Source organism: Colobus angolensis, unplaced genomic scaffold, assembly GCF_000951035.1.
Source record: "Colobus angolensis palliatus isolate OR3802 unplaced genomic scaffold, Cang.pa_1.0 Scaffold32, whole genome shotgun sequence".
Classification (NCBI taxonomy): Eukaryota; Metazoa; Chordata; class Mammalia; order Primates; family Cercopithecidae; genus Colobus; species Colobus angolensis.
The window spans coordinates 1,916,365-1,932,152 of NW_012116488.1; the positions used below are offsets into that span (position 1 = coordinate 1,916,365).

Here is a 15,788-nt window from a genome sequence, read left to right on the forward strand (position 1 = left end):
TTAGCCAGGATGGTCTCGATTTCCTGACCTCGTGATCCGCCCGTCTCGGCCTCCCAAAGTGCTGGGATTACAGGCTTGAGCCACCGCGCCCAGCCCAACTAGGTTCTTAATTCCTTTCTTCTGTAGAGAGATTTTCTTTGTGACTAAAATGTTCAATCTGAATTTTTAAAAAATGTATTGAGTGACTATACTTCATTGTACTATCCACTTTTATGTAAATAATAATTTGGGTTGGACTTGTTTTAAAAAGTTGTCTCAACGTTTATTGGATTTATGAGAATAAACATGATTAAAAGTTCAATTGGAAAGTGTCCCATTAATAAGAGTTCTAAGATAAAATATACATAGTATTACGTCATTGTAAAAATTTTCTAATTCTGCTTTTTATTTTTTTCCAAATACTGATCCAAGAGTATTGCTGTTAAAAATAGTTGTAGATATTTTCAGCAATGTAAATCACAAGTTAATGCTGCATCTTAAATATTTAAGCACATATTGCTTTACCTTAGAGTGTAGTATGTAGTGCCTTCGTAATCACACCTCAAACTTCTCCTTATTTAGGTATATTTTATGCATAAATATGGGATCATGACTATTTAATGTTGACTCTTATCTTTAAGGTATGTTTTCACATTAATAGGGGAAACCCTATTGAAGAGTATTGTATATATTGTTTTTAGATTGTTCTGGTATTGTTTGACTCTAACATGTTTTATTATTGAAGAAATTAATCCTGGAGAAAGCAGACACTTCCTTGATTGTTCAGTATCGTAACAAATTGAAGATTTATCTCCTTACTGATCACCTTATCTCTTTTCAGTGCAAAATCCTCTGCTGGTCAGTGTTCATTTCCTTTAGGAAATGAATTAGATTCTTGTAAGCCACTTTGTAGCAGCATGAAATTTATTACTTGCAGCAGGAAAGTAAGGCTCACTGGGACTTCACAGATGTGATAGAGTGAAGAGGAGATTGTGTTAGTGCATGTTCTGCTGCTGGGGGGTTTTCTGCAGAAGCACTTACATTAACTGGTATAGATCAGTGTGCATAAGAAAACCCTCTCTCACCGGGCGCGGTGGCTCACACCTGTAATCCCAGCACTTTGGGAAGCCGAGGCGGGCGGATCACAAGGTCAGGAGATCGAGACCATCCTGGCTGACATGGTGAAACCCCATCTCTACTAAAAAAATACAAAAAAATTAGCCGGGTGTGGTGGTGGATGCCTGTAGTCCCAGCTACTTAGGAGGCTGAGGCAGGAGAATGGTGTGAACCTGGGAGGTGGAGCTTACAGTGAGCCAAGATTCTGCCACTGCACTCCAGCCTGGGCAACAGAGCAAGACTACGTCTCAAAAAAACAGAAAAAACCCTCTCTCTTAAAAATCCCCCAGCTCTTACTATTTCATACTTAGGTATGCCCAATAATTTTAGTTTTATATGGTCTGATATAAGATTGCTCTAGTGTTTTAGTATTCATTAAGATGAGTGATACTGTAGAATACTGTCACATTTTTCTTTTTGAGTATATAAAAGTAATCATAAGTTTCAGTTTTCTTTTTTCTTTTTTTTTGAGACAGAGTTTCACGCTGGCATCCAGGCTGGAGTGCAGTGGCACGATCTCAGCTGACTGCAACCTCCATCTCCCAGTTTCAAGTGATTCTCCTGCCTCAGCCTCCCAAGTAGCTGGGACTACAGGCGCCCACCACAACGCCCAGTTACTTTTTGCATTTTTAGTAGAGACAGGGTTTCACCATGCTGGCCAGGCTGGTCTCGAACTCCTGACCTCAGGTGATCCACCCACCTCAGCCTCTCAAAGTGCTGGGATTACAGGTGTGAGCCACTGTGCCCGGCCTTCAATTTTCAAAGTTACATTTTTCTTTCTTTTTTAGGAACAGCGTTTACATTTTCTAAAGCAACAGGAGCGCCGTCAGCAGCAGTCTATTTCTGAAAATGAAAAGCTTCAGAAATTGAAAGAACGAGTTGAAGCCCAGGAGAACAAGCTGAAGAAAATTCGTGCCATGAGAGGACAAGTCGACTACAGCAAAATCATGAACGGCAATCTGTGTACGTGCCTGCAGCACCCCCTCGTCACCACTCTCACCAGGCCCAGATCCAATGAAACACAGTCTAACTGCCTGACAATTCAGTCACAAATTCACAGGACTAAATAGCAAGTGTGCTAAAGTTTTGCTCTGTTATTTGCATCTAAAAGGATGGGTTGGTTAGGTTAAGTGATCTTAGAATTGTGTAGTCCCAGCTACTTGAGAGGCTGAGGTGGGAGGATTGCTTGAACCTGGGAGGTCAAGGCTGCAGTAAGCCATGATCGGGCCAGTGCTCCCCAGCCTGAATGACAGTGAGACCCTGTCTCAAAAAAATAAAAAGATACCTTGCGACCCTTAGATGCAGTAGAAAGATCCTCTCGTTACATTGGTACCAGTTGCCCTTTGGATTAGGGTGGGGCACTCCAAGACTTACTTATTCAGAGGGTCTGTTTTTCTTGAATAACTTAACTTGTATCCATGCATTAAGATAAGTTATGCTGATGCTCACTTTTTTTCTGTATGAACTCTAATTTTATTCGTTGGTTCAGTCTATGCCTACTTGTAAGTCACAGTGATGCATGAGACAGGCTTGGATGGCCCTGCCTTCACGAAACCTTTGGTCTTCTAGTCACTTGATTTCTAAGTCACTTGAACAAACTAGCTTATGGACTGATTACCCTAAAGAATAGTCAGGAATTAATGCAAATATAATTATTTGCTTTATGAGTAATCAGATACAGGTGTCCCAAAGGCTTTTTGAAATGTGTTTTGGATTCTGCATATCGCAACTTTCTCTAAGGTCTGGCACTAAATGATACTAGAATTAAGTTCAGTGTATAGAAATGAAAAAAAAAAAGGATCAGCTAAATGTTTTATTCTTTTTTTGTGTGTGGGCAATTATAGCTGCTGAAATAGAAAGGTTCAGTGCCATGTTCCAGGAAAAGAAGCAGGAAGTGCAGACCGCAATTTTAAGAGTTGATCAGCTTAGTCAGCAGCTGGAAGATTTAAAGAAAGGAAAACTGAATGGGTTCCAGTCTTATAATGGCAAATTGACTGGACCAGCAGCGGTGGAGCTAAAAAGACTGTACCAAGAACTACAGGTAACTCCTGGGTCTGGCGGTGGTTGTATTAAAACATTCTCATCTTTCTATCTTTCGTTAGCATGGGTTGGAAACCTTAGGAAGTGGAAACAAATTAGTAGATTCTAATTTAATAGTAGGCACAAGATATATTCAGTACAAAATAATTTTTAAAATGACTTGGGATAGGCTGGGTGTGGTGGCTCACACCTGTAAGCCCAGCACTTTGGGAAGCCGAGGCAGGCAGATCACAAGGTCAGGAGTTCAAGACCAGCCTGGCCAATACGGTGAAACCCCATCTCCACTAAAAATACAAAAATTAGCTGGGCGTGGTGGCGTGTACCTGTAGTCCCAGCCTCCAGGCAGAAGAATCGCTTGAACCCAGAAGGCAGAGGCTGCAATGAGCCAAGATTGCACCACTGCACTCAAGCCTGGGTGACAGAGTGAGACTGCCTTAAAACAAAAAAAAAGGGATATAATTCACACAGCGTACAATTCATCCATTTCAAGGATACAATTCAGTGGCTTCAGTACCTCCACAGACTTATCAGTTACGTCCACCACCACAATTAATTTTAGAACGTTTTTATCACCCAAAAAGAAGGCCCGTACCTCTTAGCCATCACCCCACAACCTCTGTACCCTCCAGAGCCTGGCAGCCACAAATCTACTTTCTGTCTCTGTGGATTTGGCTATTCTGGACATTTCATATGAATAGAGTCATGCAATACAGGTTGAGCATCCTTAATCCGATAATCTAAAATGCTTCAAATCTGAAACTTTCTGAGCTCCACTGTGGCATGCAAAGGAAATACACGCTCATTGGAGCATTTTGGATTTTGGATTTCGGATTTCCAAATTAGGAAGGATGCTAAACAGGTAAATACAACGTAAATATTTAAAAATCTGAATGAATCCAACGTCTGAAATGCTTCTGGGTCCCCAGCATTTTGGTTAAGGGATATTAACCAAAACACACGGTTATGCATCCTTTGTGACCGGCTTCTTTCACTTAGGATGTTTTCAGCACAAAATAATTTAATAATAATCCAGTAAAGAATTAAACTTAGGTGATATTTTAAGGCCTTTGTGTAAACTGTTTTGATGAGCTAGGTGCCTATTGTTAAATCCTTGTCTTAGCTCAGACTGCTATAACAAAATATCATAGGCTGGATGGCTTAAACTATAGACATTTATTTCCCACCATTCTGGAGGCTGGAAGTCCAAGATCAAGGTGCCTGCAAATTCAGTTCCCCTTGAGTGTTCACTCCCTGGCTTACAGAGAGCCGCCTTCTCACTGTGTCCCCACGTAGTAGAGAGAGAGTTTTAGTCTGTCTCCATTAACTTCATTATGGGGGGCCCCACCCTCATGACCTTGCCTAAACCTAATTACCTCCTAAAGACCCTACCTCCAGACACCATTACATTGGGGTTAGAGCTTCAACATAGAGATTTTGGGGGACATATTCAATCCTTAACAATCCTCAATATTTTCATGTCTCAGAAGTTGTCATTCAGCAGGTGATTTTTCAAGCCAGAAATAGGTCTTGCTGCTTTATTAGCATTTGCTAGAAAAAGTATTATGTCATTTTATGAAATGAGGGTACTTAACTATATAGAGTAAAATCACTTGTGGTTGCTGTTCTTTAACATACATGCATAGAAGTACTACAGTATTATAAGGTTTCATGACTTCTTTTACATTTTAAGCGAGGTTTTAAGGATTTTTTGATGAAATGTGATGAGTGTGATATAAGGATGTCATTTATTTCCAGCTTTTTGGACTGCAATCCAGTTTTTTTTTTTTTTTTTTTTTTTTTGAGATGGAGTCCGAGGCTGGAGTGCAGTGCCACGATCTTGGCTCACTGCAACCTCTGCCTCCTGGGTTCAAGGGATTCTCCTGCCTCAGCCTCCGCAGTAGCTGGGATTACAGGCGCCTACCACCACTCCTGGCTAATTTTTGTATTTTTATTAGAGACGGAGTTTCACCATGTTGGCCAGGCTGGTCTCAAACTCTTGACCTCATAATCTGCCCACCTTGGCCTCCCAAAGTGCTGGGATTACAGGCATGAACCACCGCGCCCAGCCTGCAACCCAGTTTTTATTGTTGTGTTGTTTTGTTTTGTTTTAAGACAGAGTCTGGCTCTGTTGCCCAGGCTGTAGTGCAGTGGGGCAATCTCAGCTCACTGCAACCACCACCTCCTGGTTTCAAGCAGTTCTCTTGCCTCAGCCTCCTGAGTAGCTGGGATTATAGGCGCATGCCACCACACCCAGCTAATTTTTGTATTTTTAGTAGAGACGGGGTTTTACCATGTTGGCCAGGCTGATCTTGAACTCTTGACCTCAGGTGATCCACCTGCCTCGGCCTCCCAAAGTGCTGGGATTACAGGTGTGAGCCACCGCACCAGGCCTGCAGTCCAGTTTTTAAAAGTACATTTTATGTCCTGTTGAGTATACACATGGAAGTGTGTATGCACTAGTGCTGTGGGCATCTGAAAGTTTAAGACAGCTCTTACTATGGGAAGTACACTCTGATATTTTCTGTTCTATCCTAGTTCATTTCTTAAAAATGCTGGTTGCAAGCCACTAAAATGACGTAAAGGTGCTTCACTTGGTGATTCAGGCCATCCTTTTTGGTCCTTTTTGAATTATCTGCTGTCTCCACAGTAAGGTGCATCAAGTGGTGGGCTCAGGCCTGAAGCAACTCCATGGAGTGCGGCAGATTTTCCTTTAGTTTCTGAGAGTCCCAAATACCGCACTCAGTCTCCTGTAATCATCATTGGCACTAGTCATTTCATGTGCTTTGAAGAAGATGCATTACAGATGTTTGCTCTTTCTTTGTTCCATGAGAACTCTGTCCTGGCTTCGTCTCTGCTGTACCTGTGAAATATTTCACACACGATGGCAATGCATGCATGTAAATATACATCAGAACTTAATGCTACTTTTTCTTTTTTAATCTCCCTGGCAATGAGAATTTGACTTTTAATTAACGCAAATCATAAAAGTTATATTTTGTGGTTTGTAGATTCGTAACCAGCTTAACCAGGAACAAAATTCAAAACTTCAGCAGCAGAAGGAACTCTTAAATAAGCGCAACATGGAGGTGGCCATGATGGACAAGCGGATCAGTGAACTGCGTGAACGTCTCTATGGGAAAAAAATTCAGGCATGTGAAAAAGTTTGTGTGAGATAAAATACTAAAGATAGTTTATCCAAGCATTGCTCATCTTCTGTAAGTAGCATTATGCTCCCCCTGTCTGCCGTAGCTGATCAAACATAAATAGGCCATAAACCATCAAAAATGACAGAACAAAGTTCCTTCTCCCAACAATTCATTTGTTTCCTAGTGTGTGGAGGCAAAACCATCCCCAGCCGGCACCCTTGCTCTCCATGTCCTGGCCTTCCTTCCTCCCCATGTGTTTCTGCTGTCTCCTCTTCACCGGGGGCTGCTGTTGGCTCTGGAGTCACAGCATCTGTCATGGTCTGCACTCTGCCGTTTTAAGCTGTGCCAGTTTGAGCAAATTCCTTGACTTGCATAGCCTCATGTTCTTGCTGTAAAGTGATTTGTCCTACCTGCCATATGAGTTGTTGTAAGGATTCTTATAAATAAGCCATGTGGAAGGATTTTGTAAACTCTTGACCAAAATGCTACATAAGGGGTTGTACTTCTAAAAAATCCTTACTTGATACTGAATTTCAAAGGTAGTAAATATTCATTGAAAAAGTAATACAATAAAATACCCATTGAATAAATACTCATTGAAAAAATAATACAATAAAATACTCATTGAATAAATGCTCATTGAAAAAATGAGTATTTATTAACCTTTGAAATTCAGTATCAAAGATTGTGGACTTGCCGGCGTCCACAATCACGAGTCAAATCCTTAAGATAAATCTCTTAAGATAAATACAGAAATATTTAAGGGAAAATGTGAAAGTCCTTTCCACCTGTTCTCTAGAGGTGGTAGTTGCTAATGGTTCCAGTCTTTTCCTTAATAAAGACACAAAGGTGGCCAGGCGTGGTGGCTCATGCCTGTAATCCCAGCACTTTGGGAGGCCGAGGCAGGCAGATCACAAGGTCAGGAGATCGAGACCATCCTGGCTAACAGTGAAACCCTGTCTCTACTAAAACAAAATACAAAAAAATTAGCCGGGCGCGATGGCGGGCGCCTGTAGTCCCAGCTACTCGGGAGGCTGAGGCGGGAAAATGGTGTGAATCCAGGGGGCGGAGCTTGCAGTGAGCCAAGATCGCGCCACTGCACTCCAGCCTGGGCGACAGAGCGAGACTCCATCTAAAAAAAAAAAAAAAAGACACAAAGGTACAGAACTTTAACTGAAAATGGGATTGCAGGAATTACACTAGTCTCACTGTCTCACCTAGTCTTTTTTTTAACTGCAACACGGGTGTCTTTCCAGGTCATTACCTCATTCTGGTTGTACCATCTGAAAGCTATAACCAGAGCCTGTAACCCCTTTACCACCCTCTGTAGTCAGGCAGGGAGTCCTGAGTCTTGCTGCCACTCACAGTGCATTGGTGAGCACATGTGTCACTGAGCCACCTGCATGGAGGAGGGGCGCCTGCACTCTGTCTTTGGCCGGATGTGGCACTTGACTTTTCTCGCACCTGTGGCACTCAGTTATTAAGGGAGCAGTGCCTGAATGCAGAGCTGAGTACACTCTGCCCTCGTGGTAGAAGAATCTCACACTCACTCTCCTGACCCACCAGCAAGGACATCCTTCCCACATCTCCCTTCTGCGTATAGTTTGGTGACAGAAGAGTGTCCTCTTGTTAGTCTCTGCTTCTCTGAAAGATGCTCTGAGGAGGCAGCATGGGCTTGAGGGACTTTGCCTAGGGGGAGTGGGTTTAGAGGGTAATAGACAAAGAAGGGAGCTTCCAGTTCTGTGGGTGTCACAATTTCTTATTTACAAATCTGCCCTTCTTTTAAAAAAACAAAACAGTGAGTTTAAAGGTCAGTAATTTGTACAACTGTATGATTTCAGATGTTGGTTTTCCTTTTTCTCAAGATTAACAACAAAGAGGCCATGTGAGAGAGAGGCTGCAAGCACTTTCTCTGTGCTTACGTATGCTCTTCAGTAATGGCATAGTAGTCAGGGCTCCCCAGAGAAACAGAACCAGTAGCGTGTGTGTGTGTGTGTTTGTGTAGAGAAAGGAAGAGAGATTTATCTTAAGGAATTGGCTCATGTGATTGTGGACGTGTGTGTGTGTGATTTAAGGAATTGACTCACATGATTGTGGACATTGGCAAGTCCAAAATCTGTGAGGCTGGCCAGCAGCCTGGAGGCCCAGGAGAGATGTTGCAGCTGGAGTCCGAAGGCCGATTCTAGGCAGGATCGCGCTTTCTCAGGGCATCTCTCTGTTTCTCTTAGGGCATTCCACTGATTGGATGGGGCCCACCCACCTTCTAGAGGGTCATCTGCTTTACTCAAATCTACCAGTTTAAAAGTTAATCTCATACAGATTGGAGACTATTATTCTAAGTGAAGTAACTCAGGAATGGAAAACCAAACATCGTATGTTCTCACTCATAAGTGGGAGCTAAGCTATGAGGATGCAAAGGCATAAGAATGACACAGTGGACTTTGGGGACTCAAGGGGAAAGGGTGGGAAGGGGGTGAGGGATAAAAGACTACAAATTGTGTGCAGTTACCAGTGCTTGAGTGGACCAAATCTCACAAATCACCACTAAGTAACTTATGTAACCAAACACCACCTGTTTCCCAATAACCTATGGAAATTTAAAAAAAAAAAAAGAATCTCATCTAGAAAATACCTTTTCCATAACATGTAGTCTGGTGTTTGGCCAAATAACTGGTTACTAGCCAAGGTGATGTATCAAGTTAACCATCACAAACAGCTAGATTCATTCCACCTACACTTCAAGGGATCGCCTTGAAGCGGTCAGTATTTTTTATTTTTGCAGAGATGCGTCTCCACCCAGAGGTCCTAGGTACCTTTGAGCAGTTGTGAAAGCCACGACCCCTCACCCCAAGATGACCTAGGAAATGATCTGTGCTCATGCGTATAGAACCTTACAGACAATCAGATGGGTTATGCATCCCATTTAGAGCCTATATTGACATCTCGAGGAGTCCGTAGTTCTCTAGAATCCCGATTCCAGGCCCCTTTGTTCCTGAGCAGTGTTACGTGGACAGTGTCCTCGGTCTGTGGCTCTGTGTCCTGGCTGAGAAAGGCAGCGCTGCCTTCAGGAAACTGGGCTCATTGCTCGGGGTCAGAGTCTTCTCTGCTCACTGTGCCCCACGTGGCTTGGACAGTACTGACTACAGCCCTTATCCTGACTTTACAGGTGTGGGCACAGAGGCCAAGTCACCTGCCCAAAGCAGCACAGTGAGTAAGTGACAGAAGAGGGAATTTGAAGCCAGGCCCAGGCCCAGGATTTGACCAATGTCTCTGTGCCCACCTAAGGGAGGAAGAGTATCCTGAGTAAGAGGGAAGCTACATGTGGATCACGGGGAAGTTGCTCTGCCCTCGTGTCAGCTCCTCATGTGTATGGCTCTGGATAGGTGGGTGTTGTCAGAGAATTGCTCATAGGAAGCTACAGTTCCTTCTCTGCAGTCTCCCCTTCTAGATGCTGATCTTTCCAGATGACTCGCTTCCTAAAAACAAGCCACTGAGGGAGTGGTTTCTGTCCGAGCCGGCAGTCTCTTGCACTAGGCTTAGGATTTCTTTTAATTTAGGGGAATCTTGACTCTCATTTCTTCCCAATTTGTAGCTGAACCGTGTGAATGGCACGTCATCACCACAGTCACCTCTGAGCACATCCGGCAGGGTCGCTGCTGTGGGGCCTTATATTCAGGTTCCCAGTGCCGGAAGCTTTCCTGTCCTAGGGGACCCCGTAAAGCCCCAATCTCTGAGTATTGCCTCAAATGCTGCTCATGGAAGATCCAAATCCGGTGAGTGGTCCTGGCCCTCTTTGTAGGGGAGAGTTTGTGAGCAGGGAATGGGGCTTGCGGTAGAGGGGTAGGGGGCATGGCGGGCTCGTGAGGCTCTGACCCACACATGATCAGACTCCAGGCTTAGTCTCCCCCTGAGGCACGTGGGGAGCTGTGTTCCCCCGTGGTAACAACCCTAAAAAGAAAACAAGTTATTTTTACTGAACCAGAGGTCTCTATTGTGTGGTTTTTCAAAACACAAATGATTAATTAAAACTCTGACCCATAGGCTGGGCGCGGTGGCTCACATCTGTAATCCCAGCACTTTGGGAGGCTGAGGCAGGTGGATCACCTGAGGTCAGGAGGTCAAGACCAGTCTGGCCAACATGGTGAAACCCCGTCTCTACTAAAAATACAAAAATCAGCCGGGTGTGGTGGCGGGCGCCTGTAATCCCAGCTACTCGGGAGGCTGAGGCAGGAGAATCACTTGAACCCAGGAGGCAGAGCTTGCAGTGAGCCAAGATCGTGCCACTGTGCTCCAGCCTGGGCAACAAGAGTGAAACGTCATCTCAAAAAAAAAAAAAGCTGACCCACAAGTGTCCTCTGCTACTGCAGGTTTACTTACCCTGAGGACACTGAGGGCCGGCATGGATGCCTCACCACAACTCAACTGCAGCCAGCCAGGTAGAGGGGCTGCCCCTACAAACAGAGTTCTGTCCTCATTGATCAAAGTCCACACATTGTTGCTTTGGTCTTGACCTCACAGTGGTGCTGTGCGATGGACTTGGGCCTCCAGCTCTGTGCTCCAGTGTAGTCCACGGGTGGCGTCCCTGCCAAGCAGAGGGCAAGCTGTTTGTGGAGAGTCTGTTTCTCAACCAATGCATTGAAAGTGTTGGGACTTCCTTGCAATAAGACTTTATGACTGGGGTTGACACATTTCCCTGTAACACACAGCGTCAGGAATCCCTGTCCTGATGTATTGAAACACGCCTTCATTTATGAAAACAGTACTGTTAACTCTCTGGCCATCAGGCCTGCGTTTCGAGCCCCCTTTTCAGCATTGGTGGTGGATTTGTGCTTATCTTTGTTTGCTTCATTTTCTCTTGCCTGGCCCCCAGGAGGGACAGCGACAATCTGTTGCCCCCACTGGGGAGCTTGGGGCTTGTTCTGAACTCTGAAAGAGAAGGCCATCACCAGCCCTTGTGAGCCACAAGCCCCCACTCAGATCCCTTATGGCCGTGTCTCAGCAGCCACATAAAGTATGGGGTTGGCATGAACCCCTAACTGCAGCTTGCTCTGCTGAGCTGTTATTTATAGTTTGGACCACCCTGTGGTAGGAGTAGATATTTGTCTGTTTCCAGTGGGAGGTAATTAGCACAGCCAGCTACTTCTCTGCTGACTTCCTTTGAAAAACTCCCCAAGCTGAGAATGTCTGCTGTTCCCCATCCCTGTTGGTGTCTGCTGTGCTGCCTCAAGGGGTTGCAGGAAGGAGATGCCTTCACAAAGCCCTGGTCCTAGTCTCTGCTGTGGTTTAAAGTCATGGACACAGGAAACCTGTGCTCGCCTTCAGAGTGGGGACAGAAGCTCAGCCCAGAGGTGGAGCTGGGGTGTGAAACCTCCTGGCAGGGACTCTAATCCCTCGCTGTTGGCTGTCCTGGTTCTGTGTCACACAGATGGCCACAGTAAACCCAGAGTGACCAGCTCATGGACTGTGTCAGACCTCGACGTCGGGCCTAACTATGGCTCCTCGCGGCCCTCTGCAAGCCCATTTGTAAACCGTATGTTGGCTGACAAGCTTAAGTGGGAAGCTCTGTCCTCTTTAATATGTACAAAATCAACTGTCACTTGTTTTTCCAAACTGACAAAGGTCTGCTCATCACATCTAGACTTGAAAAAGATGCCACACAAACATAATTTGTCCCTTTCTTCAACAGACGGGTACGGAGTTTGGGTGGGGCCACATGCACCCTCCCATCCTCAGAAAGGGTGTGACACCGAGGGACAGATGCTGGCATAGCATGGGTTTTGTTTTGGAGGGATTTTGTTTGTTTTTACAAAATTAAGATAATTTTCTGAGTTTATTATGAGGCTTTTAGTTTTACAATCATACTAAAAGATAATTGTTCCTCTACAATGAAAATAAGTGATTTTCCTTCTATACCTCTTGCCTTGTTTTGAAGAAAGGAGAAAATTGCTTTCTGGTCCCCACTATGACTGATTTCCATAAAACTTCCTGTTGTTGGGTGGTTTCTGAAGCAGCTGGACAGCCACGTTCCCTGTGACCCTGAGAGCACAGGCCTGTTTTTGGGGAGCCTGCAGGTTTCTGGCCACACATCCTCCAGGCCACGCGGAGCAAGATGGTAGTTGGTCCAGGGGCCTTGGAATGCCTCGCCAGGACCCATGCGGCTTGACTAGAGCTGTCGCAGAAGCTGCTGCCCGGAGCCAGCCGTGATGTTTAGCAGCGTCATACTTGAGCAGCCCAGCAGTGTATGCAGCTGGGGTTGCAGTGCTGCTGCATCGGGTCGGTTTGGCTTAGGAGCCAGCCGTGTGAGGCTGCAGCTGGTGGGCCCCTGTGTTGCCCAGGTGCTCAGAGTGCAGTTGGGAAGCTTCCTTGTCATGTTCTGTGAGTCCAGAGTTCTGGCTCAAGCGTTGTTGTGAGGACCAGTCATTTTCCTGCTGCTGCTTAGTTGCCTTTGCTGGCAGATGGGATAAGGGAAGGGGATGTGCTGTTCCTGCCAGGCGGGCCCAAAACAGTCCCTCTGATTTCTGTCTGTCCCATATTGCTGGTGGCGCTGGAAGTGTTGAACACTTTTGTTCAGTTCAGCACCTGTTCCTGTGAAAGAAAACCCAGGAACCTGTGTTGTAATGGACTTTAGGCCACTGTGAGGGGTCCTGTGTTACCAGGGGACACTTCTGCACCCTTTTTCAGTTTGGAAAATACTCCATAAAGAACGTATCATTTCAGTGGCTTTCCTAAAAACTTGGGGTTGATGACTGGCTTTCTAATCACTGCAACAGAATGATAGCCTGCTCCTCCTGCTACGCACATCAGTGGGGACTTGCATGGGACTCCTGTGATCATAAGTGACCTTAGAGGACAGAACTTTTTATCTCAGTAATGAAAGTGCTACAGGTCAAACCTGTTATGAAGTCAAAAGATCAATCTTTTCTATTGCTCTATGTAATTGTATTTATAAACACTGTTTCAAAAGTAAGGGCCAGTGCTTGTTTTATTTGGTGGTGCTAATGTAATGGATTTGACCTCTGTTGAAATAGGGCGCAGCCCCAGGCCCGCACCAGTGGAACCTTGGTTTGGCGTGAGTCTCTGGTAACACTTGAGGCGATTTGGGCATTGGCAGTGAGCTGCCAGCAGAGCCCGTCCCTTGGTCTTGTGCACGGGTCTCTGGGCGCTGGAGGAGATCAGCAGTTGTGCATGTGGCTGGTGGTCGACTACTCGGTTAATGGATCTGCATCAGAATGGGATATCCCAGTGCTGTTTTTGTTTCTGGCAGGGTGTTATTCTTAGGTTGGTTCAGCTAACATCAAGAAAAGTTTTACTTAAGTTCTGTGTTCTTTTCAAGCTAATGATGGAAACTGGCCAACATTAAAACAGAATTCTAGCTCTTCAGTGAAACCAGTGCAGGTGGCTGGTGCAGACTGGAAGGATCCGAGCGTGGAGGGGTCTGTCAAGCAGGGCACCGTCTCCAGCCAGCCTGTGCCCTTCTCAGCACTGGGAGCTGCGGAGAAGCCGGTAGGCCTGTGTCTTTATCACAAAACACAAGCAAGCTCTTCAACAGGGCTCTTTTCTGCCTTAGTACTAATCTAAAGGGTATGACTTGTCAGAAGGCAAGTTAATCCTGTTATTGTCCAGACAACACCCGAAGTCCTGAGAGGGTTACTGGGCGCCAAGAGCCTGAGCAGCCCATGAGTTCACACACCTTTCGGTCAGAACTTTTGCAGACAGGCAGTGAGCTCAACAGTGTGCCCCATGCCCTGGTCCCAGCCAATTTGACGATTACAAATCCTACTGTGTATTATTTCGGGAATGTGGGTGGAAATATGCTTAACTGCTCAAAGGGTGACTTTGTTTTTCTTCTTAACACCTAAACTTAGGGCACCGAGATGGGTAAAGTGCCACCTCCCATCCCGGGTGGAGGCAAGCAGCTGCCTCCAAGCTATGGGACATACCCAAGTCCCACACCTCTGGGTCCTGGGTCGACAAGCTCCCTGGAAAGGAGGAAGGAAGGCAGCCTGCCCAGGCCCAATGCAGGCCTGCCAAGTCGACAGAGGCCCACCCTGCTGCCCCCCACAGGCAGCGCCCCCCAGCCAGGCTCTTCACAACAGATTCAGCAGAGGATTTCTGTACCGCCAAGTCCCACGTACCCGCCAGCGGGACCACCAGCATTTCCAGCTGGGGACAGCAAGCCTGAACTCCCACTGACAGTGGCCATTAGGCCCTTCCTGGCCGATAAAGGATCAAGGCCACAGTCTCCCAGGAAAGGACCCCAGACAGTGAATTCAAGTTCCATATACTCCATGTACCTCCAGCAAGCCACACCACCTAAGAATTACCAGCCGGCAGCACACAGCGCCTTAAATAAGTCAGTTAAAGCAGGTAGAGTGGGTTTATACTCTCCTTTTCTTGGGCTAGAAAATTATACTTTTAATTAAGAAAATACTAATGCATATCTTTATATTTGGGCCACGTGCTATTTAGGGTTAAATTTAATTCTTACATAAAAGTACAGCGTTGGGTGTCAGTGTGAGAAGGGAATGGAAGCTGGAATGCATAGAGGAGACCGTTTTGCAGATGGCTCACAGTTCTCTGACTTCCTGTCAGAGCAGCCACCTCCCTGTGCTACTTAGGAAATCCAGCTCCAGAAAGGGTGAGATGTTGAGAATTTCCTCTTTTCCTTCTGTTTCATGGTAACTTGTGCCAGGAGCTGTCCAGTGAGCAGAGGGTGGCCTTGACCATTGGCCCTCCTGGCAGTGGCTGAACCTAGCCCCTGGGCATGGGCAATTTAAGGAGGGCATCTGCTGCTTAGGAGCCTCCCCCATAGCCCAGAGGAGAGGAAAGCCTTGGTTTGGGTTATGGAGCTCAGATGTTCTAAGAAGGCAGCTGAGAGAAGGTAGCTTAGTTCCACACCTACCACAGAGGCTGGTGGTGTTTCCAGCTCTTATGGGAGGAAGCCGCAGGTCACTTCTAGGTTAGGGCCTCCTTAGACATTCCTGGGCATTGGCTGCAGCTTCTAGACTCATAGTTGCGGGATTCCTGGACGTGCCTGGTCACTCCCTGCACAGGGACCTCCCAGGTGGTGGTGCAGTGTTCCCTTGTGGGGAGGGTTATGGCCGTGGTGGGAAAGGCTTAGACCATTCTCAAGAGCTCCTGGACCTCCAGGTAAAACCTTCCTGCTCTGAGGAGGCGCGTGTTTCTCCGTCATCTGAGTTAGTCTGAGAATCAGATGCATGTTTAGTGGTTTTTGTCTTTTTCCTTGGCCAGAAAACAGGCAGGCTTGTCTGTGGCAGGGAAAGTTGGGTTAGCAACCTATTTTTTTCTTCTGAAAAAGCTCCAGTTCTGGAAACCCAAATATAAAAAGCGACACATAAGAGAGGCGCTGCACCTTTCAGAAGGAGCCAGTGGAGGCTCTAGGAGGAGGAGGTTTCCTCAAAGATTTGAAATGAGAATTGAAGAACAGCAGCAGATGTATATGTGTCTTTGCAGGAGCCTGTCTCTGGTGTAATCATAGGCATGTAG

General features: G+C 45.9%; 1 protein-coding gene across 1 annotated transcript in view; it reads left to right on the plus strand.

Moving 5' to 3' along the window:
* Positions 1 to 15,788, plus strand: part of PPP1R13B (protein phosphatase 1, regulatory subunit 13B) — a 129,734-nt gene that overhangs the window by 107,052 nt on the left and 6,894 nt on the right. Inside the window, exons 6-11 of the mRNA XM_011951413.1 lie at positions 1,884 to 2,058; positions 2,940 to 3,136; positions 6,144 to 6,284; positions 9,874 to 10,054; positions 13,615 to 13,784; positions 14,147 to 14,648. Coding sequence (XP_011806803.1) covers positions 1,884 to 2,058; positions 2,940 to 3,136; positions 6,144 to 6,284; positions 9,874 to 10,054; positions 13,615 to 13,784; positions 14,147 to 14,648 — 1,366 coding nt within the window. The remainder of the gene's footprint in view (positions 1 to 1,883; positions 2,059 to 2,939; positions 3,137 to 6,143; positions 6,285 to 9,873; positions 10,055 to 13,614; positions 13,785 to 14,146; positions 14,649 to 15,788) is intronic.